We start from the raw sequence: 11,085 nt of genomic DNA on the forward strand, positions 1-11,085 counted from the left end.
TTCAGACTTCCATGAGGCTAATGCCACATGTCACAGCTAGCTAGGTCACGCTATGTCTACCCAGTGTATCTTACTTGCCATATTAGTGATATGCCATCTACCACCTTAGCAGAGTCCTCTTTTCAGTCTGACAAACTTGATCTCATATACGGTTCCTAACTCAAATTAACCCATTTGGGTCCAATATACCCAAAATTCACCAACCCACTTACAAATTCATTTTACATTGTGCCAATCTATCATCCATGCAATTAAGTTCGATGTCACTTTTCAAGGATCTTCACGCAACTTATGTTTAAACTCAAGGCATCAGCAAGCTTCTACCTTGATTTTGAAGGGAGTGTTAAAGATATTAATTTATATTAGTTTATTTTATAATGGCGCAAGAGACTCAATTTAGTGCAATGCCCAATTAGGGTAAACTGTAGCTCGTAGCTCCTAGTCTTTATATATGCCCGGCATAGGGTTCATTGTAAATAAAAATTTGGAATTCAGTAAACAAATAGAGATTGATAGATTTGAGAAAACAAATAGGTTTATAGTAAAGAATCATGTCTTTCGGCAAATGGTATACTCCATTAGGTCCAACAATTAACCCTTCTACCGTATATATTACACAAACCGCTAGTAATAGGAGCTAGACCGTCTCAGTATTAGCCTATAAATATTGTTCATGAAAATAAGGCAGTTAATTAATGAGCGGAGAGCAGGATTAGTAGTGCATTTTGTTGAGAAACTTGGACCTGAAGCATTATTAGAGGTAGTATAAGAAAGAAGGAAGTTTGTCTGAGAATCTGTAAAAGAGAAAGTGAAAATGACCCAAAGAGAAAGGACTTTGAATCCTTTTGTATATAAATCATGATGGTAGTAGTGCTAAGAGAAAAGAGTTTACAAGGATAGAAGAAAGGAAAGAAATGGCACCGGTCGGACTACCTCCTGGTTTTAGGTTCCATCCGACCGACGAAGAGCTTGTGAATTATTATCTCAAGAGGAAAATCAACGGCCAAGAAATCGAACTTGACATTATTCCTGAGGTTGATCTCTACAAATGCGAACCATGGGAGTTAGCAGGTATGATCCTCCACCTCACACCCAACTTCAATATTGATTTTTTATCTCTTTGATTCTTTTTCTGTATGGTTTCTGTGTTAGATTGCATTAAGCACCAGAATGCCATTCTATTGAGTACCAGTCAGATGATAGCGTACATACATAAGGTTCTTTTAGTATTTTGTCTTTTTTAAAGCAAGCAGGAAAGTCCATTCATTAATTTGACACCCGCCATCAAAGATTGCCATGTCTTGGGATGCCGTTCTTTCTTTCATTCTTTCTTTATTTCTTTATAGATTTCCTCTTATTTTACTGAATTAAGTATTCGATATTCATTCAGAAACAAAATAAAAATAAAAATAAAAATTGTGTTTGTTGTATTGCTATTATAAGAGTCAATACTCTATGTTTGTTTGAAATTTTGCTATAAATTATTGTAGAAAAATCATTTTTACCAAGTAGAGACCCAGAATGGTACTTCTTTGGACCCCGGGATCGAAAATACCCAAATGGATTTAGAACAAATAGAGCAACTCGAGCTGGATATTGGAAGTCGACTGGAAAGGACAGAAGGGTTACATGCCAGAGCCGACCCATTGGAATGAAGAAGACGTTGGTTTACTACAGAGGACGAGCGCCTCAGGGGATTAGAACTGACTGGGTTATGCATGAATATCGCCTTGACGACAAGGAATGTGAGGACCCCTCCGGAATTCAGGTACCTACATTCTTGATGCATGCTTTTGCTTTGTGGTCTTACACCGTATTATTGATCCTTGATAATATTATTGATAAATGCACTGACAATCTAAAAGAGTAATAACATTGTTCCACATATGGCGCTGCTCTGTGATTAGTCACTATGGCTCTTAAAAATATTGTTGTCCCATATTAGGTTTATATTCATTATCATCATCATCAACAACAACATATATAATATAATATGCACTTTTTCTAGTGCGATCGATGACACTTCGGCTGATCAACTAATAGTTTCTTGATTTACTAATTAAACTACTGCAACATGGAGAACAAAAGAACTGAAAAATCCACATCTATTAATACTCTTGATCAAAATACTTTGCTTTTGATGGAGAAAATTTCATCCTTCCAAGCCGCCTCCTCCAACAGCAAAAAAACTAATCAGTGGCATGGAAATACCCCTCCTAAAGACCAATGTTGTGATGAATTGAGAAATTCAATTTATCTCACATTTCTGTGTATTTTTGGGTCATAATTGGCCGGATAAGTGATGAACTAGTAACGAATATTGAATTCATAAGGATTTTCAACAAAAGCATTTCATTCATGGCACCATTTTCCAAAGTGAGTTTTCTTGTGTCAATACTCCTTTTAGCATTAATCCCCAACCAAATTCATCTTAACTCTTACCCTCTTTTTCTAATTTTGGGCAAAAGACATTGTAATAGTAATTATATTACTAGAAAATTATTCACTTCATTTTACTTTACGATTTCCACTCTATTATTACTAGTACACTTTTTTATTTTCCACATAAATGTTACTATTTGACTTGAAAAGCATGATGTCCGATGCTTATCCCGGTGAGAAAAGCATTTTTCCTTGCTTTTCTCCCCCACCTCTTTTATACCAAAGGACAGAAAGAAAGCTGAAGCTTCACCAATTGCCATTATATATGCTAGATCACTGTTTAATTAATTACAACCACAGCAGCAATGACAATTAAACCTAATAATTACTACCGGCAGTCTGAACATAGATAAGGCGTGTGTGGTAACGTGAGAAGTGCATGACGTGCATGCAAAGTTAGGGTCTCTCTCTCTCCTTTGTAATTTTTTTATTAATATTTATAATATAAACAAAAATGCCTGACATATTCGTTGCTTGCATTGGTCTTAGATCTCTTAAGTGACAAAGTGTTGCTTCACTTTGTCTTTCTCTAGTAAGACAAAAGTACCATCCCCGAATGACCCGAATCCCAGCTCAAACCATATTATTAATCTATTTTATCAACTTTTTAATATTCTCTGATCTACAAAATGTAGATTCTATGACTATTGTTATGCACTCCAAAAGCGTCATCCCTATCACTTTCACGGTGTAAGAAGGTGTCGGCTGCTTTTTACTTTATTCCAAACATTAAAACAACAAGCCAGTCGATATCAATCAAATTATTCATCCTCTAATTATGTATTGTAGCAAGAAATGTATCCTTTCCAAGGGTTATGGATTTGGATTTAAAAGATTTCAATCAATATATTGTATTAGAAATTTCAATACATTGTGAATTATTCTCTCCAACATATATGATGGGTTTCACAAGCAAAAGTATTGCAATGCTTCACCCTATTGTAATAGTTAAACAATTAGTCTTACATACACAAGCACTGAGGAAGCCACTGACTATACGAAAGATGGAAGATTTTCTGCTACTTCAGTTCTATACTAATACAATAATTCTTGTTAGAGTAACAATTTACGCATCAGTTTCAGCCCCAATTATTGACTGACTGCTTTAAACTTTATTTGGCCTTGGATACAGGCTTTAAATAATATCCATAAGGATGTTATATATATATAGAAGACTTACAATTTAATAAACCAGCTTTAGTCTTTATTTGCCTCTCTGTCGCGCTCTCTTCTCTCTCACAACACTTGTCATATAGAAAAACAAAAATGTATAAAACGTAAAGCATTTTGCTTTAGATACACTTATAATAATTGGTTACCTGCAGGATACGTATGCGCTTTGTCGCGTGTTCAAGAAAAATGGAATCTGTTCTGAAGTAGAAGAGCAAGGGCAATGTAGTTTATCATTACTTGAGAGCTCACAGGGTGTAATAAATGAGTATGAAACCATGTCTCCAGATGTTACCATGGCATCATCATCATGCTTGGATGAGGAAGACAAAGATGATTCGTGGATGCAGTTCATCACAGACGATGCATGGTGTTCTTCTAACGCAGCTGTGGGTGGTGGTGGTGGTGAAGAAGTCTCTCGCGTGGCATTCACAAATTAAACCATCTAGTAGCATGCACGATTGGAGGCCAATAACATTAAAAAAGAAAATATTGGATATAATAAGACACTATTCGAAAACAGTTTCTAAGATTTTTCAATTTTCATATGTAGATTAATTATCTCTAATTGAATTTGATGGTTTGGTTGGGTTGCTTCAATAGGGTCAATTTATCGGATGACTCTATGGAGAGTTTTTTTTTTTTTTTTTTAATTTTTTTTTTTCTCTTGAGATTTGCCTCTTCTTCGTGGCAATTTGGGTGTTACTTGTGGAATAAAAGGACATAAGTGTTACTTATCGTTGTTTTTGATATTTAGAATGGCCGAATGCATGGGCCGGGTATATATACACCACCTAATTTGCAGTCTTCTAACCTTCAGAGTCTTATGTATCCAATGCATGGGCCGGGTATAAATCTTCATACATATATTCATTAGAGAAAAAATTGAGATTTTGCGGTGGTGTTGTGCGACAAATTAAATTTGGAGCAAATAGTCTTTGTTATTTGTAAAAGCCTGATAATGATGTGCCTTCCGACGAATCGGAAGACTTGGAACAAACCAAACTCTACCTTGGCATAATTTTATAGATGCATTTTACCACCAAATTCTCAAAATCAAGAAAACCCTAATCCCACCTCAATGATGTTCCCAAAATGCAACGTGCAGACATCAAATAACATGATGCACCAAACCAAAAAGAAACCATGATAACAAGAAAACCAAAATATTTTATGAGGCAAGTATCACACAAACAAAGCATAGGGTACAGTCATTAAATACTCCTCTCAATTAAGTGAATGTCAACTAGGCTTTTGTAGCATGAAGCATAAATCAAAGATATGGATAAAAATCATGGAACAATGGATGCTTGAGATGGGAACCTACAATGCCTGAGTTAGCAAGCAAGATTCTTAAATTCGAAATGGCAAAAAGGAAACATATTGAATTCAACATCAAGGATTTACTACTGTCTACCAAAGCAAGCTTAACAAATAAATCATATTGATAATTATGTTTTGTCAATGACCAAATCACGTAGCTGTATTGAGTTTCATACTTGTATTAACAAATTTATTTAAGATAATTTAAGGGTTGGACAACCATGGCAACAACTAAACAAGCACAAAACGGTAACTAGGATAACGAATTACAACCGAATTTCAAGATAGTTGCTTAAAGGCACTTAAACCAATTCATTGAGCTTAAGGTACACACAATTTAAAGATTCCATAAGTCATAAACCAACATATTTGGACTTAAAACATGCTAAACATAAAGTTCCAATATGTTTTAGACCGCGGTAGCATGATGACGTAAATGAAATCTAAAGCCATGACCGACTCATCTTTGCAAAAGTTGTTATAATGAGTCATAAACATGATTCGATGCTGAAATTTTAATTAGAAAAGAAAAAGACACTCAAGATTTTTTTACTACCAAGAGGATTAATTTTGGTCCAAGCATTAGAAATAATATACACAACCAAGAAAACTTAAAGGACTATCAAGTACACAAGCTGTCACTTGCATACAAAATCAATGAACAAGAAAGGAAACATCGTTTGATTGGACTGTAATCATTGAAAGAACTCATGGAATAGCTAAACAATTCAAATACATGACTAGAAAGAATAGAACATGAAGAGAATTCCTTACCAAAAGCTCAAGCATAAACTACAATACAAATCAGAAACAGATTTAGTGCTTGATGCATAAATATTGTCCAATTTACATTAGGTATTCAGAAAATGAAGTTGCAACTACATAATTAAGTCAATTCCCCTACAAACACCATACATTCCCCTACAATTCCTGTCTATCCCATTAGGAACCACTAGGTTCCTAACAAGTGGTATTAGAACTATTGGTCTTGATACGTGTAAAGATGACTTACAATTAGATTTACAAAAAGTGCAGAGAATGTTCAACAAAGTTTTCGAGAATTTCAAGGCTTTATGCAAATCTCACAAGTCTATGAAAGAAGAACTCTCAAAATTGGAGGATGTTGAGAACATGGCTGAAGAAGAGTTACAATCTCTTGATTCAATGGAACTCGGAGATCAAATTGAGTTCCAAGAACCAACAACTATTGTTACAAACCAAGATGCTGATTTCTATGTCAAAGAGGAGCTAGAAGAGTTGCAGCTTCTCGAAGGTACAAGAAATAAGTTACAACTTCTTGAATCAACTGAACTAGCCCATGGTTTTGAAGATCCATGTTTTTATGCTGTATTTTGTCTGCTCAATTTGCGTACCAAAATCTCATTTTTAACAAAATTGCAAAAATTACCTTCTTAATCATGGGACTGAGAAATTTTTTAAAACAACAGAATTTATCCCAATTGGACGATGGATTATCTCATTTTTCACGTTCAAAGTCAAAATGACTAAAATGCCATTTTTACCAATCTTTGATCAAGTTGACCAACAATCAAACCAAGTCAATTTTTTTCCTAAATGAGAATTTTCATCTTTCCATGTTAAATTTTTTTTTTTTTTCAACCATTGTTTGAATGTTGACCAAGATTGACCATGGTTAACCCACATTCTAACCTCGCTTTTTGACCCAAAAAAAAAAGAAAAAGGATTGACTGTTTGAGTGAGAAAATTTATGGTCCAAGTCATAGATGATTTATCCATTTTCAATTTGATAGTTCACAGGCCCAAATCAAATTTAAAATGAGCAAGATATAGTGGAAAAAAAATTGCTGGCTAATTAAAAGTGACAACGGGTCATTATAGTTCAATTTATTGAATTATAAGCAAACAACCTCAGAGTTGCCCAAATAAGATGTCGTTGGAAAGGGCTTGTGATGATTTTCATTTTGGAGAGCTTAATTTGCTAAAATTTCATTTAATAAAAGTCAATTTACCAAAAATCCAGGAATGTCTTTTACTATTATTATTTATTGACTCTTGTTTTTCACTACAACAAAATGTATTTTCAGTGAAGAATAAAGTACCATATAGTGACAAAATTTATATTTCATCGCTATTTATAAATTAAAAAAAAAAATAGTAACATTTAGCAACGAAAATTAGATTTCGTCGCTATATATTGTGTTGAATTAAGGGCACCAAACGAAAGCATAGGCGGGAAATTAAATTCATCTATGGCGGGAAATTAAATTCATCTGTAGCGACGAATTTGTTCATTGCTAAAAGTGTAAGTTTTTTGTGACAAAATTTTTCGTCGCTAAAGGTGTTGTTGGTCACACTATTAGTGACAAAACCGATTTCGTCGCTGAATGTGAGAAATAGCGATGAAAAGCAGTCATCGCTGAAACTGAGGTTGTATTTTTTGTAACGTTATCGGTGACAAATCTGATTTCGTCACTACAGTACGCAATAGTGACAAATCTGATTTCATCACTAAAAACTTTGTACATATACCAACCAGGTCTCTCATTTCTTTTTTTCTTTTTTCTTTTTTCATCCCACAAACCCATCTCTTTCCCTCACTCTCTCCCTCACCCAGCCTGCCGACCCACTAAGAGGCTCCCTCACCCATCCCACCGACAAGCTCGCCGCCGCCAATCCGTCATCGCCAGCTCGCCAACGAGCTCACCGCCGCTGACCCTTCCTCTCCCCTTCATCCTTCCCTCTCTCCTTCGCCCTCCCTCTCTCCTTCACCCCTCCCTCTCTCCTCCACTACCACCCCTTCATTCTTTCACCTTTCCCTCCCCCTTTTTCTCCACTACATCCCTTCTTCCTTCCCTCTATCTCCCCCCTTCCCTTACCTTCTCTTTCCATTGATTTGAAAAATGTAAGGGTTTTTTTTTTTTTTTTTTTTTTAATCTTTTTGGTAAAATTTGGTTTGGATTTGTTTAAATGATATGGGTTTTGAGTAATTTTAAGATTTGTTAGTGTAAGTATGAATTTATAGTATTTAGTTACTTGTAATGGGTTTTTTGTTTGTTAGTTTCTTGTAATGGGTTGGATTTTTTGGTTTGATGATGTTTCTTTGTTGGGATTTTGTAGAATGGGTTTTGAGTAATTTTAAGATTTGTGAGTGTAATTATGAATTTATAGTATTTAGTTACTTGTAATGGGTTTTTGTTTTAGTTTCTTGTAATGGGTTTTTTGTTAGTTTCTTCTAATGGGATGGATTTTTTGGTTTGGTGATGTTTCTTTGTTGGGATTTTGTAGACATGGTAAATTGGTCAAGGCAAGAATGTTTTGTGTTTGGTTCTCGTCAATTTTTGGCTGGTTGAGTTGATATTAGTCACTGCTGATGTTATTGTTGTTATCATTACTATTTTATTTAGAAAGTTTGTTGGCATTCCTTTAACTTGGCATTGGCAATTTGGCATAATATATGGGGGCTTTCTATAAGATGGCCTCTTTATGCTCTTCTGAAATATAGTTTGGCACTTTCAAAAATTTTAGCTTAGAGTTACATGATTGAAGAATAAGGATTGACAAATTCTTATTGTTTTGCATAATAATGCAGGGTGGTATTGTTCGTGCACAAGGAGATGAGTTCTGGCATATGACTAAGGTGAATGAATATTGTGAGTGAAGTGGGATTTTTCTTTTTTTTGAATTGTGAATGAATATTGTTGATTTATATGTGATGGATACTATTTAATTGTTTTTAATATTTGTGAGCATTATATATCGTGATGTTGATTAGTGTTTTTGTGGTGGGTTGTCGTGTTGGAGCAAGCGGGTGGCTTGCATGGAGTTATAAGGTGGTTTAAATTCATATTATTGGGAGTGTTTTTATAGCTTTTTTTTTAATGTGAATTTCATAATGCTTTTCTTTAATAGAAGTGTTCACTGCTCATAAATATAATCTACATTTCATACACACTAAATTATTATAAGGATTATCTCAAAAACATAATTATAAGAATGAATTTCTTTTAAGTGATTCCAAGGTATTTTGATTAAGAGACTTAAACTAACCTTATTGATCACGAGTCTTGAAAACATGTACACCAACACTTTGGAGTTTTTCATAATGCTAAATTGACTTTATATAGAAGTTTTAGAAAAAGAGTCTGAATCATGACAATTTCATCTTTTATTTTATTTTACTTTTTCTAATATGCTATATGATACATTGTATCTTGCCTATTGTTAGGTTTTAAGAGTGAATCTTTCAACTTTGTCGGCTAAAAACAAACATATACGTCTTAAGAATTAAGGAATTGGTATTCCCCATACATCACATCTATTAAGTTCAAGCTAAGAATTCTAAGTAGTGTGCATTAGATAGGTGTAGTGGACACACCATTTGTGTAATAATGCCAAAACTTCTATAAATATATATATATATAATCAAGAATTTATGATTAATAGATGTAAAGTTATATGATTATAGGAGTAATGTATAATAGAAGTGTAGTACACCCATATTTGGGTCTTAAAAATCACATGAAGCCAGTTATCTAAATTTACAACCTTTATTCAATATAGAGTAATCAATCATTTGAATGGATAGTGACTATACACATTCAAAAGATTAATCAAGTGTTCAAAAAATCTTGAATACTCACAAATAAAGAGTTGATTGATCAAAAGTAAATACTAATTAGGAGTGTTTGATAGAACAAAAAGGCAGAAGCTTTATGATATATTTAATAATTTTAGCTTCATAACCAAATGTCAATTAAGCCATAATTGGACCGTGTTTTTCATTTATTTATGTACTTTAGAAGAAATTTAATGGTTTTTTGTTGAATGTGATGACAAGATTAGTAATTTTTTGGGTTGCTGTGGGGGAATAGAAAGAGGCTTCGATCTGTGAAAGTCAAAGACCAAAGCTTAGCAAACAAATCAGACTTGTACGCTTAGCTTGATCATAGTAAGTCAAATTTGTTTAAATACCTATAAAACTCTATACTTGTGATGTTTGTGATTATTTTTGTGGTGGATTATATTGTTGGAGCAAGTGGGTGGCTTGCATGGTGTTATAAGGTGGTTTAAATTCATATTGGGAGTGTTTTTAGTTTCTTGCAAATGTGAATGGACCTTGTTGATTAGATATGATGAATAATACTTTAATTGATTTCAATACTTGTAAACACTCTATACTTGTGATGTTTGTGATTGGTTTTGTGGTGGGTTGTTGTGTTGGAGCAAGCGGGTGGCTTGCATGGTGTTATAAAGTGGTTTAAATTCATATTCAAAGTGTTTTTAATTTCTTGCAAATGTGAATGGACCTTGTTAATTAGATGTGATGAATATTACTTTATTCGATTTCAATATTTGTAAGCATTGTACTTGTGATATTTGTGATTGGTTTTGTGGTGGGTTGTTAAGTTGGAGCAAGCGGGTGGCTTGCATGGTGTTATAAGGTGGTTTAAATTCATATTGGGAGTGTTTTTAGTTTCTTGTAAATGTGAATGAAACTTGTTAATTAGATGTGATGAATATTACTTTATTCGATTTCAATACTTATAAGCATTATACTTATGATGTTTGTTATTGATTTTGTGGTGGGTTGTTGTGTTGGAGCAAGTGGGTGGCTTGAATGGTGTTATAAGGTGGTTTAAATTCATATTGGGAGTGTTTTTAATTTCTTGCAAATGTGAATGGAACTTGTTAATTAGATGTGATCAATATTACTTTATTCAATTTCAATACTTGTAAGCATTGTACTTGTGATGTTTGTGATTGGTTTTGTGGTGGGTTAATGTGTTGGAGCAAGCGGGTGGCTTGCATGGTGTTATAAGGTGGTTTAAATTCATATTGGGTGTTTTTACTTTATTGTAAATGTGAATGGACCTTGTTGATTAGATGTGATGAATAGAATTTTGATTGATTTCAATACTTTTAAACACTCTATACTTGTGATGTTTATGATTGGTTTTGTGGTGGGTTGTTGTGTTGGAGCAAGCGGGCATGGTGTTATAAGGTGGTTTAAATTCATATTGGGAGTGTTTGAGTGTGTAATGTTTATTTTTTTAAGTATTAATATAGACTTGTACATTCATGAATGAGATAGAACTTTATCTAAGTAGCTTATAGATTTAGATGTTAGAATACATTATATATGAGTTGTCCTTATTTTACTAAAGTAGC

General features: G+C 33.7%; 1 protein-coding gene across 1 annotated transcript; it reads left to right on the plus strand.

The window, feature by feature from the left end:
* Positions 1-898: 898 nt before the first annotated feature.
* On the plus strand, positions 899-4,349 carry LOC115965863 (NAC domain-containing protein 86-like). The gene is made up of 3 exons (XM_031085154.1): positions 899-1,071; positions 1,491-1,768; positions 3,768-4,349. The coding sequence occupies exons 1-3, from the start codon at positions 915-917 to the stop codon at positions 4,050-4,052; spliced, it is 720 nt and encodes a 239-aa protein (XP_030941014.1). The 5' UTR covers positions 899-914; the 3' UTR covers positions 4,053-4,349.
* The last annotated feature ends 6,736 nt before the right edge of the window (positions 4,350-11,085 follow it).

Source organism: Quercus lobata, chromosome 10 (genome assembly GCF_001633185.2).
Source record: "Quercus lobata isolate SW786 chromosome 10, ValleyOak3.0 Primary Assembly, whole genome shotgun sequence".
In the NCBI taxonomy this organism is placed as follows: domain Eukaryota; kingdom Viridiplantae; phylum Streptophyta; class Magnoliopsida; order Fagales; family Fagaceae; genus Quercus; species Quercus lobata.

Excerpts from the sequence above, each read along its gene's own strand:
- LOC115965863 (XM_031085154.1), top strand. The coding sequence starts at position 915 with ATGGCACCGGTCGGACTACCTCCTGGTTTTAGGTTCCATCCGACCGAC. Across the intron at positions 1,072-1,490 it reads CGAACCATGGGAGTTAGCAG|AAAAATCATTTTTACCAAGT; the intron begins GTATGATCCTCC and ends AAATTATTGTAG. Across the intron at positions 1,769-3,767 it reads AGGACCCCTCCGGAATTCAG|GATACGTATGCGCTTTGTCG; the intron begins GTACCTACATTC and ends GGTTACCTGCAG.